We start from the raw sequence: 17056 nt of genomic DNA on the forward strand, positions 1-17056 counted from the left end.
TTTTGATCAAGTATTGTGCTCACGCCCGCCAAGGTTTCTGAATTGAGGCAACCATTTCTTCTTCTTTTTCATCTATTCTATCTTCTTCTATTCGTATGCGTTCTTATACCATTCATCTGATTGCGATGAAATTTTTGTAAGTTGTTGTGCGCACACCTGCAAAGGTTTCTAAATTAGTAATATATAAAATACAAAGTTCGTTTAATCCAATTTTGGTTTGTTAGTGCATATTAATAACATTAATAACGTTTGCGTATTTTGGATTCGATTTTAATTTAGTGTTCTTTTGTTTGACCTTTACTCCTATTGGAATTATTTTCATATTGATATATTGTATTACACAGATATTTTAATATTAAAAAAATAATTACCTCTTATTATTTTTTAAATATCTAAGATAAATATAACCACGAAGCGACCCTATGCGAAGCCGGGTACTTCAGCTAGTTATCTATAATAATACATATCGCAGTAATTATATTATTAATACTTAGCAATTATAGTCATTAGCAAGGTTGGGATTAAATTGAGTATACGATACAATAATTCTTATTCATTTTACATTCATACAATCCATACAATATTGTTCTTGTATTAACTTTATTATAAAAAATATGATATCGTTTACTCCGATTTTATTTTACAATGTAATAACTAAGTACTTATATTAAATTTATCAACAAAATTACAAGAAACAAATCATGTGGCCATAGATAAAGTGATAATAAAAACAATAAGGAAGTACGTATATTATGTTCATAAATAATTATATTGTAAGTACATGAATGCAGATTATTTTGATACATTTTATATACATATTAAATGTAACTAATTTAAAACCGCCAGCAAGTTTCCAATAAAAATATATAGTTATTGCTCAAAAAATTGCGCGAATGGATCAATACATAAAATAATATAAGAATTTAAAATTAAATAGTAAGTAGCTAAAAGTATAGACTAGATACAGGGAAGGCAAACTGCGGCCCGCGGGCCGCATATGGCCCGCCGGGTATTTTTTTGCGGCCCGCCATCATTAATTGTACCTCTTTTATAATTTTTTAAAAAATATTGTCAATAGAATAAAATTTGAAGAATCCGTTGTTTCGTAAATGTATTATCTCAGTACGTCTTCCTTGCGTCTCGTCTCACACTATGTAACCACTATTTTCTACGTTTAACATCGTGACACATTTAAATACTTTTAACTCCACGTTGCAATCCATGCCCATGATATGGTAAAAAAGTTTGAATGGATTTCAATTAAAACTCAGGTTATTCCTTCGACAAATATCGAATAACGACGTGGACCACTTTCCAACTTTGAAGTTGCTGAATATACCAGAATATGGTAATAAAGCTCTGAATGACGATTTTTCACAAAGATTTGGTGACTTCCGAAAAATTGAGACAAGTTTAGCAATAGTACGGGATCCATTTTCAATAGAATTTGATAGTGTACCGACAGAGCTACAACTTGAGATTATTGATCTGTAGTGTGAGCCTGATTTAACAGAATTGCATCGTCGTGAAAAAATCTCCAAATTTTACAATGCCCTTAATTTAGACAAATTCGACCAACTTAAAGATTATGCAAGAAAAATATTCGTTATTTTTTCAACCTATATATGTGAACAAACATTTTCGATCATGAACCTAAATAAAAATTCTTTACGATCAAATATCTCCGATGCCTATTTACAAGAAGTTTTGAGAATATCAACTACAAAATTAACACCTGCCTTTAAAAAAAATGTTAAAAACAGTTTCATTCTTCTCATTAATTTTTTTGTAATGTTTATTTTTCGTGATAATATATAGTGTATATCTAAAAATGGTATTTTACTTGCGGCCCGCCACTCATTTAGAATTCTTGAATTTGGCCCTCCACCCAAAAAGTTTGCCCCCCCCCCCCCTGGACTAGAAATAGACAGTGATAAAGTAAATAATATTTTTTTTTAAGAATAATATAAAATTTAAATAATAAATAATTTCTGAAATTCACAAGAAGTGTGAACACATATTATTAATCGAAATATTATATAGAATGGTGACGAGATGTCTAAAACGCCTTTTTTTCGCTAGGTAGGTACTTATTTATTTTTGTTGACAATAATATTAATTATACTTCCACCAGGAGATTCAAATATAATCTGACTCATTATGTTTATCGGCATATTAAGAATACATCAACATTACACGTACATACGTCAACGCAATATTTAATATATATAATATGACAATATATAATTTTCAACTTTCCAGATCAAATAATTTATATTTTTATTGGTTTCATGGTTTGTAGGAATAAAGCTCTACAATTATTTTTTACTTCATTATGGATAAATTATTTCTGGAAAGATTTTTCAGGCGTTGAAAACCATATTTAAAAAAATAACTAAATAATAACTTCTAGGCTATATATAAAGTAAAAAATTGTATGTAGTCTCCGGAACATATGCCATAGCGCCCACAGCCGAAGACGTGTCTCTTCGTGATTACCTCAATCACCGAGATATCGATTTAAAAAATAATGTTGTGTATTTTTTAAAAATTACTTATTATGTTGTAAAATTGAATTTATCAAGTAATTTATCAACTTTCTCAATTAATTTATCAGAATAAGAATACATTAGGTACCTATTTAATGAATTTTATTTGGAAGGTGTTATTATACGTATAAGACTTTGATTGGTAGTAAGAAGGTAGATACTAAACTTGCCATTTCTTCCATACACAATGATATGATGTCATAGATTCTAAAAATAATAATTATTAGATGAATGAATTAAAAAAAGGTGATATTAATTTGTATCCATTGAATGTTTGTGCCATTCAGAATAAGCAGGTTTTCTGGGTGGCAAGAAATAGCAGATTCCTAATGAAGAGGAGGGTCGATTTACAATATGACTAATGACGTGGTGAATAATGAGCTACATTCCACGATATCGGTAAAACAATTCATTATAAAATGATTAATGTAACCATTTAAAATTAGCCATAAAAAGATGATATGTTAAAATACTATACCAATTAATTACTTATATCGATCTCGTAACCAACAAAAATGAAACACATTATTGAGTTTTAGTTAAGTAATGTTACTTATTATCTATATAAATGTAAGTAAATAGCGTAAATGATATTAATTAATGTGTAGTCAATATTTTTACAATATAATATTATTAGTAGATATTTATTATTGTGTAAAAGAACTAAAATTATTGTTTACCAAACATTTCATGTAGTGGGTAAACAAAGTATATTATGTACATACCTACATAATTTTTGAAAACACTTCTGATAAAATATATTAAAACCAATAGAAAAAACTTTTTGGAAAAGTAAGACACCCCACCCCACCCCGCAGGAATCGAAGCTGCATCTCTCGGGTTTCGCACAAAAGCATAGGAGGTCGTACTTCATTGCGACAAATTTTAACTAATGGCTTTTAATACTCACTGAAGCGCTTTCCAAATTGAGTTACTACTTTTCTATTGGTTATTATTTTCTCAGATTTGTTTTCAAAATTATGTATGTTCAATAATTAAAATATTAAATTCTTAAATCTTGTGAATTATTCGTTGAATAAAAAAAAATAGTTAATTAAAAATAATATTATTTGTAGATATTTATATTAGCATAAGCAATTTATTTGCAATTGTTTAGTGCATAGTATTTTGTAAAGACTGACTGAAATGTGAAATTATTGTTTAACAAACTTTTCAAGTAGTAAACAAACTATAATAATATGTACATTGATTCATTATTTTATTTATTACAAACGCTTATAGGTCTATTATAAAAATTGACTGATTTACAATTCAATAGATTACACTCTTCGTTTAAACTATTTTGCTTATGATTCCCGGACTCACTCATAAACAATTCATTCCAAATGAAAGGACTCGTTTCCACGTGTCGTTTATCAAGTGACGAAATATTTTCATTTTTACAATTAGAGTTATTTTTACAGTTTCTGATAATCAAACCATCATCAGATTCAGTGTGATCATTGTCGGTCGTTTCCGATACGATCGAGTTATCACTGTCGACCGGATATCCGGTGATAACGTCGATTCTTATCACTTGGACAGTTTCAGGACTTGGAATTCTCGATATCGTGATACTCTTTCTCTTTTCCCGTTTATGGCCATTCATCGTAGCCGTATTCACTCTTGTATTGTCGTTGTAAATCTTTTTGCTTTCTTTCAAAAGCGGCGACGCAGGAGAATTAGGCTTTATTGACTCGTTCAACGAGTCTTTTTTATGTATATTACTACTGTTCATTCGATACGTTGAATTATTAGTGACTCTTGCATAAATGTTATCGTTCTTATTGATGAACTCTGAATCATTATTGTTAAACGATTCACCACAGTTTTTTTCTTCTTCGAAATTTGGATCTTCCGCTGTGTCAAAAAGAGAGCATTCGGATGAATCATCTGGGAGATTCAGACCGTTGAGATATTCTTCGAAAGCGTATCCATTATAGTCTGTCGAGGCGCGACTCGAAGCCCGACTGTGGGCGCCTTCACTTACTATCAAGTCACTATTTTTTACAAACATCCGATGCAAATGCGTCGAGCAATTTTTCGGCACCATTTTGTACTTCGCGCGCTTTTTTGGCCATGTTTTTGAATCCAGTGTAGTCAATACGTTATTCGGTAGATCGATATTGTTTATGGTGAGAAATGCTGGACGGAAAACGTTTTTCGTCATGTCCAGCAATTCGGGCGGACCGGAAACGGAACTAGCGGTCGACGGTCGTGAATGGGTGCCGTTTTCTATGCGGCCATACTGCTCCAAGTGATATCTGAAAGAAAAAAAAACATTTTAACGTTTATATTAGTAATAAGATATTATACATAAATGTCACTTCAATATTTGTTTTGAAACCATTAAATGCTAAAATATTGCTATATTTTAAACTAGATACATGTACAATATTGATTATAAGTTGAAAAGAGGATTATGTACTGTTAATTATCCCAGACATTGCAGATGATGACGATGACGATAATGATGATAAACATAACTCATAAAATAATTACTTATTGAAAATGCAAAATTATATTTTATAGGTACAGTCAATAATTACTTAAGTGTTGTTAACAGTAAATTATTCTCAAATGAAAAAACTTTATAAACCTATTAAATAAAATTAACAAAACTATGTATGTACTTAATACTAAATCCACATAATTTAATAACGATTAGAACCAGTAACAACTCTGTTGTCTCTGGAAGATTTCTTGACAATTAATATTAGTACTTTGTAAATTATTTAACCTATTATTTTATATACATAGAATTAGGCATAGTATGTATGTACCATCGATTGCAGTGGCGAAAGGTGGAGGTAGGCTGTTAAGATCTGCCATAAATAATGCACACTAAACTTTGTCAGTCATACGTATTTGTTTCAACTGAACTAAGACTACAATTTACAGATGGTGTTGGTTAGTTTTTTAAAATCAATTAAACCCTGCTAAAGCAAGCTATAATAGATAATAGTCAAAAAATAGTCGTCTATCTATAAATTATCTATAATTAAACAATTAAATCATACATAACTTTGAATATTTTATAGATATAATAATATTTTTTATCTATTATAGTTTGGTTTAGGCAGGGCTTAATGAATTTAAAAAAATGAAAAAACAATACGTGTAGCTAATATGAAGAAAACAGATAAGAATGAATGAAGAAGTGTGCACAATTTTGCAGTCTTAGTTCAATTAAAATAAATACGTACGACTAATAAAGTTTAATATGCACTATTTATGGCGGATCTCGTCAGCCCACCTCCACTCTTCGCTACTGATCGATTGGTACTAAAGTAAGTACCTACACATAAAACGGCTTTAGTACAAAGCATAGTGAAACACCTGTATTATAATTACCTAACAATAAAAGGAAATATTATGTAACATAAAACATTATAATCTCGTTAAGGCACAGATCAAAATTTTAAATTGGTATTTTTCGAAACAATCGGAAATCCGAATTCCTCTACACGGATTTCTAATTATAGTTTATTGTCAGCGGTCAAGCGACTTTTGCTCGGGTTCATGAATAAATTTTAAACTACTTAATGTTATATCCTTTGTGCAGCTTCTCGATTCCCAGGAACTTGACTTCGAATTTCTGAGAAACATCAAGGATAATAATTATTGCCAAGGCGGTGAAGAAAATTCAAACTAACTCGTGTTGCGATTATAGTGATGTTCGTATAAATTCTGAGTGTGCCTAGCCGCCTCGAACCGGTTGATAAGACAGATTTACTATAGTTACTTATATACTTTTAAAATATCGAGCGTCTAATTTGGTAACCAAAAAAAATATTTACAAATACTGCAATAATTTATAAATGGCAGGGATGTGTATAATGTCATAATTCGTTTAATAGTAATCTAGAGCAGTGGTTTCCAAACTTTATATTACTACGCCTCCCTTTTAAAAAAACTAATCTTGGCGCCTCCCCCCCCCACCTTTATTTCATTCAATAATACAGCACCTTTTTAAATAGTCAACAATGTACTAATACAACAATGAAATTTATATATTCATTTTTAAATTAATTTGTTTTTCATGCGATGAATGTGCTTGTTTATTAGCACAATCAATTTCAATAGTAGTCAATCCAAATTTATCATAGTTCATTGACAAATGGATTCTATCAAGGGCCCCACATCCTGAAGCGGGCCCCGAGATCAGGATCTTCCAACCACCTATTTAAAATATTAATAGCCCTGAAACAGAACGGCGCCGCGAGCGACTTTTTTACTATTAATAAAATAATGTTCAAAGTGCATTATCAAACTAACCAAGAACTCGGTAAATATATTTTTGTTTGCTTCAATAAATATATGCTCTGAAAATACCATAAAAGCTCCATTTTGACCTACGCTGATCATGTGGGCCGTTAAGGCTAGGCGAGATCTCATAGTATGAGTGTGACATTCGCCACAAATGAATCTGCAATGCGGAATCATTAGTCTTAGATAAGTTTTTAAGAATTCGTTTGATGCACCGAACTGCTTTATGCTTTCCCGGGGACATCTCTAGTGTTCTGAAATTTACCTTTCGCTTTTATTTTACCTTGAACTTCAAGATTTTGGTTATTAACTTGTTGAAAGCATATCATCATGTCATTAATCATCAAGGGTAATGATAATTTTAGTAATACTTATTCTTATATTATACTTTAACGACTTTAATGTAAATGTTAAAATCTTATTTGTTTATAATATTAATTATTGACATAATTTTTACATAGGTATCTATCTGTAATATCTACATATACATAATAAAAGTATGAATAACAATACATATTATAACGTTAGTATACTTGTGGGGGCCAACCCCCCTCCCCCTGGCCGCCTTCGATGGCCTAACACCTCTTTAAGAAGCTTTGCCCATCATTATAAGACGAGATGACGACGCGCATTAATAAAATGTGTAAGTTCAATTATCTTGAAAAGTAGATACACTATGTTTTTTGTTTTATCTGAAAACCGTCCATGATGAATTTATTAGTGAAGGTTTCAGATTGATAGACTCATTAACAAAAAGTTTAGTTAGGTTGAAAAATGTTTTATGGAGGCACCATGCTTGCGAAGCAATTAATTTTTTATTAATTGTAATAAAATGTGTTATTGTCATCGCATTGCATCACCTGACATTGAAATGTCTCACAGTTCGTATTTTTCGTTTCGTTTTCGTTAGACTTAATTATTATCCGTGTACAATTACCAAATAACTTCAATTAAAAAAATAAAATATCAAATTTGTGAAAATAAGGTTTTCTACCTGTATGTGCTACTAGTGCTCACGTTTGTATATAATCATAAATCTAAATATTACGAGTAGCGCAACGTGGTGTGGATAGATGCATGTTGGGCATAACACGTAAATATCACAAAAGAAACGATGTGATATAGGTCGCTGAGCATATTAAATGGCATTGAGCTGGACATTCGGTGTCGGTTCAGCGAGTGGACGACCTAAGACTAATCGCCACAAGGACGCCCTAAAACCCGCTGGATAGACGAAATCTTAAAATTCGGTGTGTATATATATATCAATGAAGAACTAGGGACCGATAAAATAGGAGCTAAGGGAGGCCTACGTCATGACTGCTGGTGATGATGATAATCTAAATATTCCTATCAATAGACGACAATAGTGACGAAATAGAAGTTATTAAGAGCAAGAAGGTAGAAAAAAAATTAAAAACTAAGTTGTAAGCGACAGTTGATGGATAAGAGGTACATGCAAAGCGTTTAAATTAGTCTAAGGTTTAAATCAATTATTGACGATGAATGAATTCAATACAGATACTCGACTGCGCGGCTTAATTGAGGAAGGTCAGGTAAATGTAAAAGTACCTTTCGGGAGTATATCTTTTCAGCCATTCTTCCTCATCATGCGAAGAGTTGGCCATCCTGCGTTGGCAGTAGTGCCTGGGACTGGCCGCGGAAGCTGGCTGGCTGCCCCGCTGTGACGTCAGAGCTACGTCACGCCTGTCTGACAACTTGGCGCGAAAACACTTCATTGTTTCGGATCACGGATTGTTTCTTTGTTCTCCAGCGTGGGTTGTGGTCGTCGATTTTTATTCACCTTCGACGGCGAAGCGGACGTTCTTTGCAGTGTGAGGCAGCGACTTCTAGCGAGCAAAAAAATATAACTCAATCACTTATCGCAAATATAGATACATATAAGCAATTACTGTAGGTATAAGATATATTATTTATTTTAAACGTTGTACGGCTTGTTTTTACTTTATCATTTATTATTGTCACAAATAAAACGTAACTGGTAACAATAAATTCAAAATCGAACTTCAATCGACCTACCCGTTTATCATTCATATTTCCAGAACGCACAGACTAATTTTGAAACATTTTCCCGCAAAAATAAAATTATTCACACAATAATATTATGCTTTATTTAATTTGCATTATTAAAAAAAGGTAAGTAGGTATACAATTTTATGAATTTTATTTATTATGTATATCGGTAGCGAAGAGTGTAATATCACGCGTATTGTTTATTTATTAATTTTCTTCAAAACCACAGTAAATAGGTAAAACTGGTGAATAGGTATGTCTAAGTGTGCCATTGTCCACGGGTTTTAATTTGTCAAGTAACCGTAATACTAATTTATTATTAATTGAACTGGCGTTTACGTAGTAGAACTCCATTGCCTACCTATAAAACTATGTTTCTAAACCATTATGAAGGTTCAACACAAGTCATAACATAATTTACTTTATATAATCATGCCTAAATCATTTTTAAAAAACTCCGTTTTTGCCATTAAGACCTATTCTTACATAAATCAGTACTAAAAACCCAATAATTGTAGGAATGAAGTTATTGTATTAATAGATCGAAGACAAAACCAATTAAGACGAATATACTTACTAGTTCATTGAAGGTCCTTTGAATTCCTTAATGACAACTAAATATACGTATCGTTGGAAATAATATATAATTAATAACTATTTTGAATTATCAATTTCATAACAAAAAATCAAACACAAAGCTTTAAAAGATAATAGTATATTTTTACAATAAATTATAATTTTTGCCCTTTTTATAAGAAAATCAGATGTCCTAAACTTAAATCAGGGTAGAATATAAAATATAATGCATCATTTAAAATCCACTCACTGTAGGTTTACGATTGTGGTGTTTTTTTTAATACTAATTATAAAATAAATACTTACTGCTTTGTGTTATTTTGCTAAATTAGCAATGATAATTTTTTGGCTTGATTTTTAATAAGCATCACTGCTTGCTTTATTAAGAGCAAAGTGCGTCATGACTTTAGTGGACTCAAAATTCTTAGAATCTAATATTTACAAGGATAATAATATTTAATGAAAGAGTATTTTAACTCAGTATCTATATGTAAAATTGGTTACGTAAGAACATTGTTTTTTGCTAAATTATTATTATTGGATGTGCAAAATGTATCGTTATATTAATTTTAGATCAGTAGAGTAGCTTATTAATTAAATTCATTTATTTCAGCAGGTGAATTATTTGGTATTTTTTAATAATTATCAGTTTCGTACTAGAAGAAAAATAATATAATACATCAATATTCAATACTTAGTTGTGAAAACGCAATATTTAAGTGGGTAGGTACATATTATTTTATATTACTTACATATTTTCCGTTCAGTAGAATTAAAAAAATAGTTATCACAGCAAATAATTCTCTTGGAACATAATTGCATACTTATAAATAAATAAAAATATTATTATTGCTACGAATTTATAATAAAAGTAAATAATACTATATTCTTTCACAATAGATTAATATTTAACTATGTAGTAAAAGAAAACCACATTAAAATAATACCTATGTATTAATTTAATATAATAATTTACCTAAATTTTATTGATTAACGTTGCCAAATGTCTAGCTTGCAACAAATGCGTCTCTTGTATGACGTTAAAAATCTAGTATTTTTGACACCGCAAACAGTTTACATGTTTACAATATTTCTTCAAAACCTACAAAATTATACAAAATTTCCTTGAAAAATGTATATTGACAATAGTTTTAATATTATATAAGATAGTGTACCGAAGCGATCACGAAACATTGTACCAATATTAATTATTTTTAGTTGTATGATTTATTTGTCAGTAGCGAAACAATGAATTTTATTATTCTTCATAAAAACAATGTTTTTTATGGTATGGTTATGGTATTTTAAGAATTTTATAGACATTTCTTTTAATTTGTGAAGATTTAACTTACTTTCTGACCCTGTCTAGCATATTTTAGTCAGCGATAGTTAGCAATACAGCTACCTACTGATAAAAAATATATACATGATTATTAAATTCAACTTCAAAAATATACATTTTGCTGAATTACCTGTCTGTACCTACCTATTGCTCAATATATTGTGTATTTAACGGTAACGGATCTAAATTTGAATTCGTCTTGATATGATGGTGCAAAGCGTAAAAATTATAAAATAACGCGTTTTTAATCATTTCCGTTGAAGTTTGCCTTACCTGTCGTCTGGCGCCAACAAAATTATTTTATTATGTACCTACGTCTCTACGCAGGTAGACGCATTTCTATGTGCGAGAACAAGCTAAAAGTTTAAAATATATAAGTAGGTACTTACTCCAATATGGCAGAAGGCAAAAGGTGCAATCGATGTTTTTGCAAAGCATTAGATAATTTTTTGAACAAATATGAAAACTTAGGTACTAAGTAATATAATGTACTTATCTACTAAACTAAACAGATACCTACTACAATAGATGACACATATGCTATACTATATCTATATTATCTAATACTAACTGCCAGAACAGTGACGCTATATTCTTTCTTTTTCGTACAAGGTGGTTGTTAGTAATTTTGAACAATCACAAACACCCAGGCTTTGAGAAAAACACATAAATATCGTGTCTTCGCCGGGATCGAACCCAGAACTCTCGGGTGGAAGGCCAGCGCCTTACGCACTGCACCACGATAGCCGCCATATATTATATATTAATACTATTATATAGATATATTCGTATTAATATTGTTATTAAAAAAACTGTAAGTACATTGTGATTTAATTGGCTTTATAGCGATACATAGTTAATTAACTAACCAAGTCACAGTAAATTCGAGAAAATTAATTACCTACTTTATCAATCATTTTTTCATTGATGTAATATGCTAATACACGAATTATATTAAATAATATAATCAATTGAATTCTTATAACATCACTAATATGACTAGAAATTATTTTTTGTTCGCAGAAGTGTAAAAATTTGTAAAATCAAAATATCATAAATATTCTTGTTTATATACGTTTCAAGAGATTCGTCGTATATGTACTTACTTCTTAATTGGTGGAAATTCATGATAATTGAGTCGCTTGGTAATGGTATTAACACCACATAATATTATATTATTGTGATAAACCATTGCCGACTAGTAGAAAGCCAATACATTCACAACGACTGGTCCTTTTTTTCCGCCCCTCCCGTTGTTGTCTATGTAGATATGAACTGTCATTGTTGTATAGAGTGCTCATAATGACGCGTTTGTCGTGTTCACACAGAGAATGGTTTTATTTGAATAGATAAGTTACATGATAAAATAAATAATACACTAGAATTAACACACCTTCTACAAATGTAATGTATGTTACATATTTTTTGGAAATCGATATTACCATCGGTTTTTGTGTGAAGGACTAGTCTGACGTTGACAGCTGATGAATAACAGGAATGTGTATTATTTTAAAATAACACTGATAGTTAATATATTTGATTTGAGATTTTTTTATAAGTCAATCCGAAACAAGAAAGGGCGAATCAATATGTCAAGCAATCGGGGATCTGATTTTGACAGCTGAAAAGTGGACCACTCGTTGCTTGTGCAAAAAGTTATGCTCAGGCTTTATTAATCTAAAGATGGCGGTGGATAAACGCATTTTATAAATTTGCTTACAATTATTTCAATAAACTAACAATAGATGTCGGTATCATTTAGTTAGAAAATAGGCTTTCTAATTTCTGTGTGGCTACGAAAAAAATACAAAATTTATGGAACGCGAAAATATATCAAACTAAAAAAACAAAAGCAGCCATTGCAAACAATACAATGTAGGCGTGCCATCGTCAGGGAGAATTGTATGGGAACAGAAATGCACTTTTTTTGGTGGTCCGATTGTCACTTTACACTTTACAGGTATCGAAAACTATTTTTAATGAAAGCGGATTGTATTAGGTAAGTAAATCAAAAACTATTTATCATCAGTTGATGGTTACAAAATAGCTGAATGATATTTACTACTATCTACCCCATGGTCCCCACAAGGAGGGGCTGACACGGCTCTAGCCTGGGGGCGTACGCGATTTATATGGGTTTCATATAGCACATGATAGTTTGTAATTTATTTATTGTATTAGACCAAAACTCATCTTTGCCATACATCGGTTATAATCGATTCATAAATGCCCATGATGAATTAATAAAAAAACAAATTTTAATATATTTTTTTAATTATTTACCAACTACATATTCACAAAATTTATTTATTTATTGATATATAATTTTACTAATAAATATGGCCTCAAATCTTGATACACAATCTTTACAATGAAAAATAAATATACACTCCAATATAAATAAAGTTTTATGAATATAAATTAACAGTGTAGAATGTTAATCTCCAGAAATTTGTTTATAAACATATATATATATTTATTATGGCACAATATTGGTTATGTTTACAACACGTGCTGTTTACTTATATTAATTGACTAACTACATAATACTATGCGCATGTACCCTGGAGACCGAAATGAATATAATCATAATAATAAATTATGTGTTGCATCGGCGCGCGCAACTTCCATCACACAAAACCAATGTCAACCGTTAATGACAAAACCATTCTTCATAACTCCTATTAGACCCATATTGACATATGGATATGAGTGTTGGGTGTTATAAAAAAAATGTGAGAATAGTGGACATTTGGTCAGTTGAGACATTTATTGGAGGCAGCAAAGATCCATAGTAAGATAATATGTATAAGTATAGTAAACACATGAACAAAAAAATAGGTACTTTTATAAAATTATAAACATCTGAGACAAAAATTTTAGAATCACGCTTATTTCAATGTAGGTAGAGTTCAGTTTTAATTAGGTATATTAAATTTATACATATTTATAACAATTATTCTCCTTACATAACCCACAAAATTTTATTATTTTTTCTTTTCTTTTAATTAAAATAACAAAAAAATGGCATAGTTACTTATGCAAATTAACACAGTTTGGACCCTTATTATGTTCAATGTAGGTAAATTAATTCTTCATTAATTACGAAATAAGACTAAAATTTTATGATCGTTTTTTTTTTCATAGGGTAAACATTAAAAACAAAATGATTTCCAAATTCAGATAAGTAGGTATGTGAATACATACTTACAAGTATTTGTTTTTAATAAATATTTTACTAAGATCATGTTCCATTATAAACATAACTTCTGAAATACTATTATAAATTACTATAAGAATACATTATTTATTTAGGTAAAAAGATTAGAAACTTATTATCCAGTCCCTTATTCTAAATAATAAACTTAAATGCCCGATAATACGAGTAGCAATATTAAAGACATTGCTCATCTGTATAATCATAATCCCTAGAATATTCATATCACTACCCGATGTATTGATCGAAATGTTGCCAATCCCAGTAAACAATAATAAATTAACAAACCCTGTGCGGGTGGTAGATAGTTGATGACGATTGTGTGCCGAAAAGAATACTTCCTTGTCAATGTCATGTTAAAAAAGTCATTTGGAAAATTTGATTGATTACTATTGGCTAAAAAACATATTTGGTCATCCTTATCTATTAATTGTCCATGAGGATACATAGTTTTCTGGGAGTGGTCCAAATTTGTGTCTAAACATAATACCTACCTATAGATCATTGACAAGATGTCAGTTATATTTAAAAAAAAAAAAAAAAAAAATATATATATATAACCACGTACGTTAGGTTAGCTTAGGTTTATATTTACTACGTAATTGTACCAAACATTACTATCATCGTCTCCCTAATAAAATTATCGACGCGTCTTTTATATGGACAGGAATGCATAAATAAATAATAGGTATTCTAAAAAGATCAATAAATTAATAAAACTGTAATATGTATTCAAAATAGTAGTATATTAGATAGATAGGTATTACATTATTTCATACATAATATACAATCAGGGATGCATAACAGGCTTTACTCGACTTTACTGTATTACCTACTCGAGATAGTTCTTCTTTAATAAACAATATAACTATTTTTAGATGTAAATACCTGACTACTTTCTAAAAATAATAACTTTTAAGACACCATTAAAATGGAAACACTTTGGTGGGTACCTGTTTCCCCGAAATAATAAACCGTTGTAAAAAGATTTTTACAACTTACTTATCTACCTGCCTATTTTAATAACAGTACAAATTATACATGTAGGTAATATATTAGGCATACTATACAATATTTTGAATGAATTACAATATATTAAATTATTGCAGTTGAATATAATATTAATGTTGTAGCATATTTTGTAATAATTTACATATACATAAATAACCAATAAGCTGATTTAAAAAATGATAATAATATTATGGTCCGCTTTGCAAAAGAAACTCTTCACTCAGTGGAGGATTCACATAGTTTTAAAAAGATATTTGTTGCAAATTTGTTCAAATTATAGTGACAAGGCTCTTGGTGATCAAACACACAATGAAAAATCAAATCGGGTAGGCGCTCTACCAACTATGCCTACGAACTAATTTAAAATATTTAAAGTATAATATATATTTGAATGTTTTTTTTATATAAGTACTTACACGTATTGATTTATTTAAAAAAAAGTTTAAATTTAATTATCAGTGTGGAATGTTTCATATTATTTCGTCTTTTAAGTCTTTATGTAGTAGTACAGTAGCACTGCATTCTGCCTTAGTACATTTTGCTATGGTCTTTTTATTCATAAATAATGATAATATCATTTATTCTCTGTTTACCAATTGAACCACACTTAAATCGTTTTGGAATTACTATAACATGTCCAGACGATTCCCACCTGATAAAGTGAATTTTTGTCAAAACACTTCGATTTTTATCCATTTCAGTCATGACTATTCCAGTACCTACATCAAGCAATTACCTAATCGCATAAAAATTTCGAAGTTATAAGTAATCAATAATAAATCAACACATTTTTCTCCATTTATTACAACGTTTTTCTTAGCTCGTATTTTAATTTGTCCGGTGGTTGTTTGACCAGTACAAATCTTGCAATCGATATTTTACTAACTTCCCGACTAGCTAGACATTTGAAACTTTTAGAATATAATATTAGAACACGATGCCAATGCATTTTTTTTTAATACTTTAGCCATTTTTAAGTAGAGTTGATTTCATTTTCAGTTAATTCTGTTTTGTATGATAAATTATTATTGGTTGCTAAGTGGGTCCTAGCAACTAAATTATTAATATTAATATATAAGTTCGTGCGTTACTATGGACATCAATATGACATTTCAGTATTATTTCTATCAAGTACATTTTTTTTTTGATTGTTTAAGCTAGTCAAGTCAAGTTTATATGATTCAACAGAAAATTTAAAAACGTTGTATATAAAAAGTTCTTTTTATCTTGTAATTATATTACATATCTTCGCAATGAAGTAAAAAATAGTGAATGTGCCTTTTTAGCTAATTTGAGTTAAATGCATACCTAGATATGCTAGAAATATTATACCAAAGACCAGAAGTGCTACTGGCTCTAGAAATGGGCGAAATAATGACATAACTTTTACGAAGCTGCGTAAATATTGAATACATTATTTTAATAGAAACCAACAAAGTCCGGATAAGTGATATAAGTAATATTATTATATAATATGTATCATAATCATAATAATATTGAAATCGCAAAAATGTTGAAAACTTGACCATCTCAGAAATGTCATTTCGCACATTGGTGACAACGGTATGATTAGGATGATATTAAATGGTTTGTCATTTATTACAATGCGCAACAAAGTTTACAATAATTGCGTCAGACTTTGTAATACTATTATGTACAATAGTCGGAATATAGTATGCATTATTACTACATACAAGTACTTATATACTATTGGACACAATAATTATTGTTAAAATCAACTTCATACTATGAGATTGAACTATAGCTCCCAACTGTAAATTGTCTTTTTACCCATACATTAAATTTATATGATTTTCTTTATAATTACAGTGAGGTGATCACTGCAAAATACATATTCAATATACTTACCTAAAACGATGATTTATATGTTTTTGATACGAATTAAGCAAAAATAAATAATATATCAACATAAATGAAATAACTAACGTATATCAAATTCGTCTATCACATCGAATAAAGGTGGTGCATATTGGAGACGTCACGTTTACAGCAGATGATGTTGTGATGTACATGAAATGAAATGACAGGTGCTCGATG

At 29.8% G+C, this 17056-nt stretch overlaps 1 protein-coding gene across 1 annotated transcript; it reads right to left on the minus strand.

Annotated features, from left to right (window-relative positions):
- Positions 1–1674: 1674 nt before the first annotated feature.
- On the minus strand, positions 1675–8557 carry LOC147079557 (uncharacterized). The gene is made up of 3 exons (XM_085960952.1): positions 8391–8557; positions 3990–4813; positions 1675–1691 (listed from the first exon to the last, which is right to left on the minus strand). The coding sequence occupies exons 1-3, from the start codon at positions 8555–8557 to the stop codon at positions 1675–1677; spliced, it is 1008 nt and encodes a 335-aa protein (XP_085817078.1).
- Positions 8558–17056: the final 8499 nt, after the last annotated feature.

The sequence above is a fragment of the Rhyacophila brunnea genome, unplaced genomic scaffold (genome assembly GCF_057557595.1).
Source record: "Rhyacophila brunnea isolate RB1 unplaced genomic scaffold, BYU_Rbru_1.0 scaffold_1, whole genome shotgun sequence".
In the NCBI taxonomy this organism is placed as follows: Eukaryota; Metazoa; Arthropoda; class Insecta; order Trichoptera; family Rhyacophilidae; genus Rhyacophila; species Rhyacophila brunnea.